The sequence below is a fragment of the Pan troglodytes genome, chromosome 14, assembly GCF_028858775.2.
Source record: "Pan troglodytes isolate AG18354 chromosome 14, NHGRI_mPanTro3-v2.0_pri, whole genome shotgun sequence".
NCBI classification, from domain to species: domain Eukaryota; kingdom Metazoa; phylum Chordata; class Mammalia; order Primates; family Hominidae; genus Pan; species Pan troglodytes.
The window spans coordinates 82628820-82640757 of record NC_072412.2 but is presented as its reverse complement, the minus strand read 5'-3'; the positions used below and the strand labels follow the sequence as shown (position 1 = coordinate 82640757).

Genomic DNA, 11938 nt, shown 5'->3' with positions numbered 1-11938 from the left:
TGCTTGGTCCAATACTAACATTTATTTGTCCAGTTTTCTTTTGTTAATATTCCATCCGTATATCCCCCATCTTTTTTACCGTCAACCCTTCTGCATTTTTTATTTGTCTTGCATAAAGTATATAATTGGATTTTAGAAAGTCTTCTGATGACATCCAAAGCCAGAATGATACTTTTTTTAAAAAAAAAATGAAAAGACAAACCACAGAGTGGGAGAAACTTTTTACAAAACATGTATCTGATAAAGGATTTATACCCAGAATATATAAAGAGCTCTTATATATTCCAGGTATACGTCCATACCATAAGAAGACCACACAATAAAAAGAACTGGAAAAATGGAGGAGAATGAGTCATTAGGGAAATGCAAATTAAAACCACAATGAGATAACATTACACACTCACTAGAATGGCTGAAATAAAAATGACTGACAATTCTAAGGTTTGGTAAGTATGAGGAGAAACTGGAACCCTCATATATTGCTGGAGAAAATGTAACATGATAGAGCTACTTTGGAAAATCGTTTTTTATAAAGTTAAAAATATATTTACCCAATGACCCAGAGTCACTCCTAGGTATCTGTCAAAAAGAAGTGGAAACATATGTTCACACAAAGACCTGTATGTAAATGCTCATAGAAACACTATTCATAATAGCCCAAACTGGAGGCAACCCAACTGTCTATTAATTAGTGAATGGGTAAACAAACATTGGCGTATCCCTACAATGGAAAGCTGTCCAGCAATGAAAAGCAAAAAAGTGCTGACACATACGTGGAAGAATCTCAAAACCATTATGCCAGTGAAAGAAGGCAAACACATATGACTGCTTATTATATTATTTGATTTGTCCAAAATGTCTAGAAACAACAGAATTATAGAGATACATCACTGGTTACTATGGGCTGGAGGTGGGAATGGGGATTGATCCCAGATAATATGAGAAAATTTCTTGGAGTAAAAGGAAGTATTCCAAAACTGAATTGTGGTGATGCATGCACAACTCTATAAATTTACTAAAACTTACTGAACCGTACACTTAAAATGGATGAATTAATATGTAAATTAAACATCAATAAAGTTGTTAAACATTTAAAAAATATGTTCAGGAAATCTTGGTCTTTTTAAACTGGAACATTTAGTCCATTTACTCTTTTTGTAATTATAGATATATTTGAATTTTTCCTACCATTTTATTTTGTGCTTTTTATATGTCCTTTTTTATATTTCTTTCCCCCTCATTTTTTGCCTTCCTTTGGATTTTTTTCTGAGGGTCTTGCTCTGTTGCCCATGCTGGAGTACAGCAGCATGATCATGGCTCACTGTAGCCTATGCCTCTGGGGCTCAAGCAATCCTCCAACTTCAACCTCCTGAGTAGCAGGGACTACAAGTGTGTGTCACCATGTTTGGCTAATTTTTTTGATTTTTTTGTAGAGATGAAATATCACTATGTTGTCCAGACTGTCTCATCAAACTCCTGGGCTCAAGCAGTACTCCTACCTTGGCCTCCCAGAGTGTTGGGATTACAGGCATGAACCACCATGCCTGGCCAGATTATATTTTTCTAATTCAATTTTTCTCCTTCTATTAACCTGGAAGTGGTACATTCTACTGCTGTTCTCAAATGGTTATCCTAGAAATTTCAGTGGACATATAATACGGTTTGGCTGTGTTCCCCACCCACATCTCATCTTGAACTGCAGTTCCCATAATCCCCATGTGTTGTGGGAGGGACCCTGTGGGAGATAATTGAATTATGATGCAATTTACTTTCATGCTGCTGTTCTTATGTTAGTGAGTGCGTTCTCCTGAGATATGATGATTTTATAAGGGGCTTTTCTCCCTTCTGCTTGGCTTTTCTTCTTCCTGCTATCATGTGAAGAAGGACATGTTTGCTTCTCCTTCTGCCATGATTGTAAGTTCTTGAGACCTCCCCAGTCAAGCGGAACTGTGAGTCAGTTAAACCCCTTCCTTTATAAATTACCCAGTCTCGGGCAGTTCTTTATAGCAGTGTGAGAATGGACTAATACAGTAAATTGGTACTAGGAGTGGGGTACTGCTATAAAGATACCCCAACATGTGGAAGAGACTTTGGAAGTGGGTAACAGGCAGAGGTTGGAAAAGTCTGAAGGGCTCAAGACAGAAAGATATGGGAAAGTTTGGAACTTCCCAGAGACATGTTGAATGGCATTGACCAAAATGCTGATAGTGATATGGACAATGGAATCCAGGTCTCAGATGGAGATGAGGAACTTGTTGGGAACTAGAATAAAGGTGACTGTTGCTATGTTTTAGCAAAGAGACTGGTGGCATTTTGCCCCTGCCGTAGAGATCTGTGGAACTTTGAACTTGAGGGAAGATTTAGGGTATCTGGTGGGAGAAATTTCTAAGCAGGAAAGCATTCAAGAGGTGACTTAGGTGCTGTTAAAAGCATCCTATTTTATGTATTCACAAAGATATGGTTTGGAATTGAAACTTGTGTTTAAAAGAGAAGCAGAGCATGAAAGTTCAGAAAATTTGCATCTTGATGATGTGATGGAAGAGAAAAACCCATTTTCTGAGAAGAAATTCAAGCCATCAGTAGAAATTCACATAAGTAACACGGAGCCAAATGTTGATCACCAAGACAATGGGGAAAATGTCTGCAGGACATGTGAGAACTCTCCACAGCAGTGCCTCCCAACACAGGCCCAGAGGCCTAGGAGAGAAAAATAGTTTCATTGGCTGGGCCCAGGGCTTTGCTGCTTTCTACAGTCTCAGGACTTACTTGGTTCCCTGCATCCCAGATGAGGCTAAAATGGGCCAAGGTACAGCTCAGGCCATGGCTTCAAGGGGTGTAAGCCCCAAGTCTTGGCAGCTTCCATGTGGTTTTGAGCCTGTGGGTGCACAGAAGTCAAGAATTGAGGTTTGAGAACTTCCTTCTAGATTTCAGAGGATGTATGGAAATGCCTGGATGTCCAGGCAGAAGTTTGCAGCAGGGGTGGAGCCCTCATGTAGAACCTCTGCTTGGGCAGTGCAGAAGGGAAATGTGGGACTGCAGCCCCCACAGAAAGTCCCCACTGGGGCACTTCCTAGTGGAGCTGTGAGAAGAGGGCCACTGTCCTCCAGACTCCAGAATGGTAGATCCACCGACGGCTTGCAATATGTGCCTGGAAAAGCTGTGGACACTCAATGCCAGCCTGTGAAGGAAGCTGGGAGGAGGGGGCTGTACCCTGCAAAACCACAGGGACAGAGCTGCTCAAGGCCATGGGAGTCCCACCTCTTGTATCAGAATGACCTGGATGTGAGGCATGGAGTCAAAGGATGTCATTTTGGAGCTTTAAGATTTGACTGCCCCGCTGGGTTTTGGATTTGCACGGGGGTTGTAGCCCCTTTGTTTTGGCCAATTTCTCCCATTTGGAATGGATGTATTTACCCAGTGCTTTTACCCCCATTGTATCTAGGAAGTAACTAACTTGCTTTTGATTTTACAGGTCCATAGGCAGAAGGGACTTGCCTTGTCTCAGATGAGACTTTGGAGTTAGACTTTTGCCTTGATGCTGGAATGAGTTAAGACTTTCAGGGACTGTAGGGAAGGCATGATTGTGCTTTGAAATGTGAAGACATGATGTTTGGGAGGGGCCAGAGGCAGAATGATATGGTATGACCGTGTCCCCACCCAAATGTCATCTTGAATTATAGTTTCCATAATCCCCATGTGTTGTGGGAGGGACCTGGTGGGAGGTAATTGAACCATGGTGCCAGTTACTTTCATGCTTCTATTCTTATGATAGTAAGTTCTCCTGAAATCTGACGGTTTATAGGGAGCTTTCCTGCCTTCTGCTCAGCACTTCTCCTTCCTGCCATCATATGAATAAGGACGTGTTTGCTTCTCCTTCTGGCATGATTCTAAGTTTCTTGAGGCCTCCTCTGTCATGTGGAACTGTGAGTCAATTAAACCTCTTTCCTTTATAAATTACCCAGTCTTGGGCAGTTCATTATAGCAGCATGAGAATGGACTAATACAGCATACTTATTAATCATAATAATAATCAATAATAATAATCAATAATAATCAATAATAATACTTATTATTGCCCTTTTATTGAACAATACCAGGGATTTGTAACACATTAACTATGATTGTTAGTGTTGCATTTTTAACCCCCATGACACTTCTATTATTTTAATACAGTTTAGTATTTATATAATTACTCACGTATTTACTTCTCTTTTTTCCTTTTCATTCTTTATTGCAACTCTGATTCAAATATTTTTATACTGAAAGGTGATATATTGTAGTGCTTAAGACCTTGGGTTCTAGAGCCAAAATGCGATTTTTCCAGACTGCTTTTTACTTCTGCTTGACAAATAGGGAAACTGAGGCAGAGGGCTAATGGTAACATGCTCAAGGCTACATCTAGTGAATGGCAGAGGCAGGATTTAAACCCACCCATTCCCCAGTAGCACCCCTTGCACTGTGGAGGGCTTGGTAATAAGCCATGGTCTAGGAGATCTGTTGGTGACACAATGCACCAGAGCCCTCTCCACTGTCAGAAAATATACATTCAGGTTCACATCCCTCTAAAACCTTGAGGCTCATGAAGTCCACACATAATTCCTATGAAGAGATTAATTTTATAAGTAAATCTCAGGTGAGTTGAATTTCACCCTTGTGAATGCTTACAAACTCATTTTTTTGTGTGTGTTTCATCTTGATTTAGGTAAGTGGAACTGTCCTGCAAAATTTATAGGAGAAGGCTCCTTCCAGATATATGTAGTTCTGTTTCTGGACTCTCTCCATCTTGGTTCATTTTTCCTGGGAAAACCAAGCAGCAGACCCTTGCTTTACAAACCAAATCATTGAATCTCCCCAAATGCAAAGTCATTTAGATGTTGGTAAGCCTCAGGAGAGATTTGTGATAGATTATTACATGCTGGAGAGTTTGAAGCTACCTCTGGTGGAGAGGGTCCTTTGAGAAGTGTAGTTAACACAGAACAGTCTTCTAGGTCTTCTAGATTTTCGACTATCTTTATAAGGCTTTCCACTGTGTCCCAGGACAGCATCTTGGAGGCATTGGCTCTGAACTTTTCCTCTAGGTCCTCCTGGCTCAGTGGTTTTCTCCAGTGCCCATAGAAGGTATCAGAGTGATCTGTGAAGGTGGCTCCATCCTTGAGGGTGACACTTATTTCACAGTACAGTGTGTTGAAGCTTGGCAAGTTGTCTGGAGGGTACTCCAGCTCCACCTTACTGAGTAGCTCTCTCACCTGTGGCCTGTTGATCTGGCATTCATGGAATGAGGGGACAGTGATGCCACCATCAAGCAGCATGGCACAGGCCACATACTGGAATGAATGACGGGCCTCATGCTCCGAAACTGGAAAGGGCCTGTTTACATACTGGACATTTGGTATCCTGAGCACAATTCTCTTAATGTAGTCAATTGGAAGCAGGGCTCTCTCTGCTACAAGGTGCTTTCTCACAGATGCAGCTGCATCTGCCACCCAGTGGGTAGATAAATGTGCAGGAAAACGCTTAAAGGCCACGTCCTGCTGGTCCAGCAGCCAACTGTAGGAAGCTAGGCTTGGAAGGACTTTTGGGGAATAGTTGGCATAAAAGGCCCCAAATCCTGCCTCCAAGTCCAAGACCTGCTTGTTTCCTTGGAGACCCAACATTGCCAAAAATGCAGCTTCTATCCCATGCTTGGCAGCATTGCCAATGTGGAGGGGCTTGGTCTGGGTGGCAGCATTGGCCATGGGTGCCCCAGCATGGGAAACAGCAATGGCCAGAGCTTCTCGGCACTTTGTCAAGCTAAGTCCTAAAAACTTGGATGCAGCAGCAGCACTACCCAACGTTCCTACCACGGAAGGGGGATGGAATCTGAAAAGCAAAGAAGCAGAGTTGGAGATGTACAAACCGTAACCACCAGGAGGCAGGATAGCGTAGTCATCAAGAACATTGATAATGGAGTCACACTGTCTGGGTTCAGATCTCAGCTCCATTACTTTATTAGCTACATGATCTGGGGAAAATTATTCAACTTCTCTGTAGATTTTTTCTTACACAAAATACTGATAGGCCAGGTGTGGTGGTTCATGCCTGTAATCCCAGGACTTTGGGAGGCCAAGGTGGGAGGGTCATCTGAGGTCAGGAGTTTGAGACTAGGTTGGCCAACATGGCAAAACACTGACTCTACTAAAAATACAAAAATTTGCCGGATGTGGTGGTGGGTGCCTGCAGTCCCAGCTACTTGGGAGACTGAGGCAGGAGAATCCCTTGAACCTGGGAGGCAGACGCTGCAGTGAGCTGAGATCATGCTGCTGCACTCCAGCCTAGGTGACAGAGTGAGACTGTCTCAAAAAAATATAATAATAAAAAAAATAATAATAAGGCCAGGCACGATGGCTCACGCCTGTAATCCCAGCACTTTGGGAGGCTGAGGCAGGCAGATCACAAGGTCAAGAGCTCGAGACCATCCTGGCCAACATGATGAAACCCCGTCTCTACTAAAAATACAAAAATTAGCTGGGCATGGTGGTGCATGCCTGTAGTCCCAGCTACTTGGGAGGCTGAGGCAGGAGAATCACTTGAACCCAGGAGGCGGAGGTTGCAGTGAGCCAAGATTACACCACTGCACTCCAGCCTGGCAACAGAGCGAGACTCCATCTCAAAAAATAAAATAAAATGGTGATAATAATAACGTCTACCTCTTAGAGTTTTAGGAGCTTTGAATAAATTAACATGTTTACAATAGTGCGTGGCACATAGTGAGTTCTTTATAAATGGTACCATTACAATTATTGCCAGCAAGGCAACAGCTATTGATTGCTGAGATCTCATCTAAGTCACTGTGAGAATTGTGGGCCTTGAAGAAACTGAAACTTCACTACCTAGTATTTCAATTTACTTCTCTCCTGGCAGGCTGGAGCAAGTGGCAACATAAATCTGAGACTGAGCCATATGATGTGGCCGACATTTGACCATTTTTTATCTGCAGGATGAACAGTCAGAGTAAGGATATTCTGAATGTCCTCATTAGTCTGAGGGACGCTAGCTAGTCTCAGAATAGATTCTGCTTTGAGAATGAAATAAGGAATACTCAGTACACCCATGAATGCCAGAATGACATGAATCACCTTGCAACGAGAGGCCCAATTTATCTCACGGTCCAGGTTGCACTCTTGAAGTCACTTCTTTAAATGTGGATAGAGGGTTTCATATGTGACTGGTGTATTGACTTATCTACCTGTGCTAATGTTAACATCTTCCTCTGAACCGGCCTCTAAATCAGAAAGCTCTACGGAGATAATGATTGATAGATGAAGGGGATGTGACTACCTTTTCATGGGGCAAATTCTCTCCATACCTCTTTGGTATGTCATTGGCCTCCTTGGCGAAATGCAGTAATCGGCCTTGCACTTCAATACCAACATTGAAAGCCAGCAGCAGGTCAAGGCCAGAAAACTTTGGACTCCTTGGCAGGGCTTCTGCTAAAGCTGTGAGGACAGGAAGGACAGCCCCAGAAGGGTGGGTGGCAGGGTGCCTCGTGTCATCAAAATCCATGGAGTGAATCTGTATAAACAGACACAAACAGCAACAAAAAGCCTTAAATTTTCCCTTAATGCAATGGCTTTTGGACCACTAAGGACTTAGTTTAGTAATAACCTTGTTTTATGTGAGATTCTTTTGATCTGATTCTCAGAAAAGAAAATCTGAGAAATGTCTGTGATTTTTTTTCGTTTTTTTTTTTTTTTTTTTTTTGAGACAGAGTCTTGCTCTGTCACCTAGGCTGGAGTGCAGTGGCATGATCCTGGCTCACTGCAACCTCTGCTTCCTGGGTTCAAGCAATTATCCTGCCTCAGCCTCTGGAGCAGCTGGGATAACAGGTGCCCACCACCGCACCTGGCTAATTTTTGTATTTTTAGTAGAGACGGAGTTTCACTATGTTGGCCAGGGTGGTCTCAAACTCCTGACCTCGTTATCCACCCGCCTCAGCCTCCCAAAGTGCTAGGATTACAGGCATGAGCCACCACACCTGGCCTGGCTGTGATTATTAATCACATGGCCGGGCACTGGGAAATGCTGTTCCTCTGCCAGAGGAAGGGAGTACCTTGGAGAGCAGCTTGTGAGCCCCAAGGAGCTTGGGTCTTGCCCTGGTGGCCTGAGCTCCCTCTGCTGTGGCCCCTGGAAAGATCTATATTCCCCTTTAAAAACAAAGCTGCAGAATCAGGTGGCTGGCAATTCCTCCTCCACCCTTTAAATAAGTTGCACTGCAAGTTTAATGTCATTTATTCCATATGAGGCCATATGTTTTTGTACCTTTTTATTATGAAATAATTTCAAACTTTTAGAGAAGTTGTAAGAATAGCACAAGAACTCTCAAACTCAGATTAACTTTTCAGCTATATATTTTAAAAATCATTATTTTCTGCTTTAAGATCTTATTCCTCTTTCTCCTAGCCATTTTCTTTTTCTTTATATTAAAACAGTAATATCCAGAAGTTCATTTAAAAATAGATTTTTATATCTATTTGCTGTCACTGATGCATTTCCCACTGCTTTCGGGACATTGCTTTGGAATGCACCGTTGGCTTTAACTTTCAATCTCCTGAGCTATTGTACCCATAAATCATAAAAATATCTCGGAAATCCCAACATGTCTGTTTCCAAGTTACATCTTGTAGAATATTTCCCGTGACACACAGAAAAAGCATAAAAATCATCTGTCAGATGAGAAGTACAGATTTTTGGTTCAGAAAATACAGACACTATAAGGCCATTGTTCCTTTCTCAATAACTACCTGTTGAATGGATGAATGAGTGAATGAATAAAGAACACATTACTCGAGAGAAACTGGCCCCACAACAGGAAAAACAGAAGATATTAGGTCTGGATATGGGTTTTATATTTTTTTTGCTATTTATATTCAAGGTTTTGAATTGGGATACCTTAGGGTGTTTTTATCTAAATCCTTCCATCTTCTTTCCTCTGCTACACAATCTGTTTGAAAAGCATCAATTTACTGTAAAAACATGAAAACTGAATTACTACATAGGAGAGAGGGTAAGCCACTTTATCTGTCTGACTTTCAGTTCTTTCATCTGTAAAATATAGAATTTGGGCAATTTCTGAGATATCTCCTGACTCTAAAATTATTATGATTATCTAATAGTTGAAAAGACGTGAAAACCTCCTTACAGCCACACCGTTCACAAAAGCAGCATATGTGGGCGGGAGCCTGATGTCTGGCCGACCCCAAACAGTGCTGGATATGTTGGAACTGTAGATCTGGAACAAAAGCAAATCAACCAGTGATAGTGTGAATACAGTATACCAAGTCACCATTTCAAGAGTTATTCTTCATCTTTGGAGGCATTATTCATAGTTCTTACTTGAACCTTTGCCACAGATAGAAGCCCTAGTCATTGAATACCTCTCATCCTTGTAGAATACACAACTCTCCCCTGTGAAAGGGGGAGGAGATGTCGTTGCTTCATCCCAGATCATGATCCGGAAGTGCTCCAAGGAAGCACATCTGAAGTTACTCTTATTTACTCCTTGGGGTAAATACCAGGGAAGATGGACTGTTTATCTCTAATACACCCTAGGGAGAGCAGGAGCTCTCACGTACATCCCCACTCTGCTCAGAGTACTTGACCAGGCTTTTCTCCAGAGAATAATAATAATAAACTGTGAGATATTATTAGCATATTTTTTTCTGTTTATTTGTTTGTTTGTTTTTAAGACAAGGTCTTGCTCTGTTGCCTTGGCTGGAGTGCAGTGGCATGATCTTGACTTACTACAACCCCAACCTCTCAGGCTCAAGTGATCCTCCCACCTCTCAGCCTCCCGAGTAGCTGGGACTATAGGCGTGTGCTATCACACCTGGCTAATTTTTATGTTTTTTGTTTTTGTAGAAATGGGTCTTTGCCATGTTGCCAAGGCTGGTCTCAAATTCCTAGGCTCAAACCGTCTGCCTGCCTTGGCCTCTGGTAGTGCTGGGATTACAGATGTGAGCCACTGTGCCTCACTGTGTATGGTTTTAAGACAGTGACTTAGTAAAGAATATGGATGACTATTAAAACTCAGATAATGGAACATAGGAAATTATAAAAATGATATAGAACAGTGCTATGTACATCAAGTGCTGTCTATAAAATGAAGTATAGAGTAAATGTAACACATATGTATGCACTGGGTTTTATCTCTAATGTAGACCTTGAGCTTCTTACCTTGCTATATTGGCTGGCTATGTGAAACACTTCCATAGTGGTTCCCAGGAACCCAGCACCCAGAGTGTCTAGAATCATCCTCTTGCTCCTCTGAATAACACGATCTGTCAGGTGTCCCACTTTCAAGCCATGGATTGCTGTGGCAAAGCTTTCTGTGATAGACTTTAAAGGGAAGAGTGTTAGGACAGGGCTACACCCCACTTTACTTACACACTTCTGTTCTATAAGACACCTTGAGGCACTTTTGCATAAAGAGTTTTGCTCCACTACAAGAAACCCAGTTGCTCAGATTTAGTTTAATTTCTAAAAAAAAAAAGATGTGTACTAAGCACCTACTATGTGTGAGGCAGAGTAATGTGGGAGCACACAGCAGCCAGTTTATCTCCTCAGTTGAGTTGAGGGGGCAGCATAGCAAGCACAGGACACAGCATTGCGTGATGGGTGGTGGTGGAGGGAAGCACAGAGAGTTGTGGGAGGAGGATGCAAGGGACACCTCGTCTGTGTGATAGAGATTTCTGCGGGTGCAGTGCACAGCTGCTATTATGAGACACCTGCCAGGCACTGTGCTGAATGTCTCAAATATATTACCCTTTTAATACCCACAAGTCTCTAGGTAGTTGTTTTTGCAGGTGAGGAGACTGAGACCTAGAGAACTGAAGTTCCTAATTTTCACAGCTTTTAAGTGATGGAATCTGAACATAAACCCCTATACGTGTAACTCGACAATCAGTGCATCTAGCTATCAAGTCCCAAATGGTCAGACGAACATGTACCTCAGAACTGCCTGGGGTTCTTGCTGAAAAGGAACATTTCTGGTCCCCACTCCAGACCACCAAAATTAGACTCTCCCCAGAAATGGAACCTCTGGAAGCATAGCACAGGATTCTGTTTTCATTAGGATCTCTAGGAGGCTCTCAAGTGCTCTGGTGCTCTTACGTCCAATATGGCAGCTACTCCCTAATGTGGCTACTGAGCACTTGAAATGCAGCAAATTGAGATGTGTCATAAGAGTAAAATAAAGACTGATTTTTGAAAGCTTAGTAGGAAAAAAAGGATATAAAGCATCTCAATAATTTAAAAATATTGATTGCATGCTGAATCAATATTCAATTCATTGACCAGGTGTGGTGGCTCATGCCCGTAATCCCAGCACTTTGGGAGACCAAGGCGGATGGATCACTTGAGGTCAGCAGTTCAAGAACAGCCTGGCCAGGGTGGCAAAACCCCATCTCTACTAAAAATACAAAAATTAGCCGGGTGTGGTGGTGGGTACCTGTAATCGCAGCTACTCAGGAAGCTGAGGTGGGAGAATTGCTTGAACCTGGGAGGTGGAGGTTGTAGTGAGCTGAGATCATGCCACCGCACTCCCGCCTGGGCAACAGAGTGAGACTCCTCTCATCTTAATAAAAAAAATTCAATATATTGATATCAACATAATAATATATGGGATATGGTATAAATAAAACATGTTATTAATTGATCAGTTTCTTCTAAACATTTTCTAAAATTTAAAATACTGGAAAATTTTAAATTACATATGTGACTTGAGAACCACTGTCTGCTCTTCCCTGTTGGTGGAGACATCGATACTTGATCTGGTTATGAAAACTTAAGAGTAGTCATCAGATAATAGTGTAGGGTGATGAGAATGGAGGGTAAAGGTAGAAGTGGAAGCAAGGGCCAAGGCTGGGAGGTGTGAGAGAGTGGAGGGAGTTTGGCTCCCTTC

At 42.2% G+C, this 11938-nt stretch overlaps 1 protein-coding gene across 1 annotated transcript in view; it reads right to left on the bottom strand.

The window, feature by feature from the left end:
- Positions 1-4080: 4080 nt before the first annotated feature.
- Positions 4081-11938, bottom strand: part of ACOD1 (aconitate decarboxylase 1) — a 71550-nt gene continuing 63692 nt past the window's right edge. The window contains exons 2-5 of the mRNA XM_063792224.1: positions 10213-10374; positions 9179-9268; positions 7346-7551; positions 4081-5859 (exon numbers count right to left, since the gene is read on the bottom strand). Coding sequence (XP_063648294.1) covers positions 4839-5859; positions 7346-7551; positions 9179-9268; positions 10213-10290 — 1395 coding nt within the window. The 5' untranslated portion in view covers positions 10291-10374 and the 3' untranslated portion in view covers positions 4081-4838. The remainder of the gene's footprint in view (positions 5860-7345; positions 7552-9178; positions 9269-10212; positions 10375-11938) is intronic.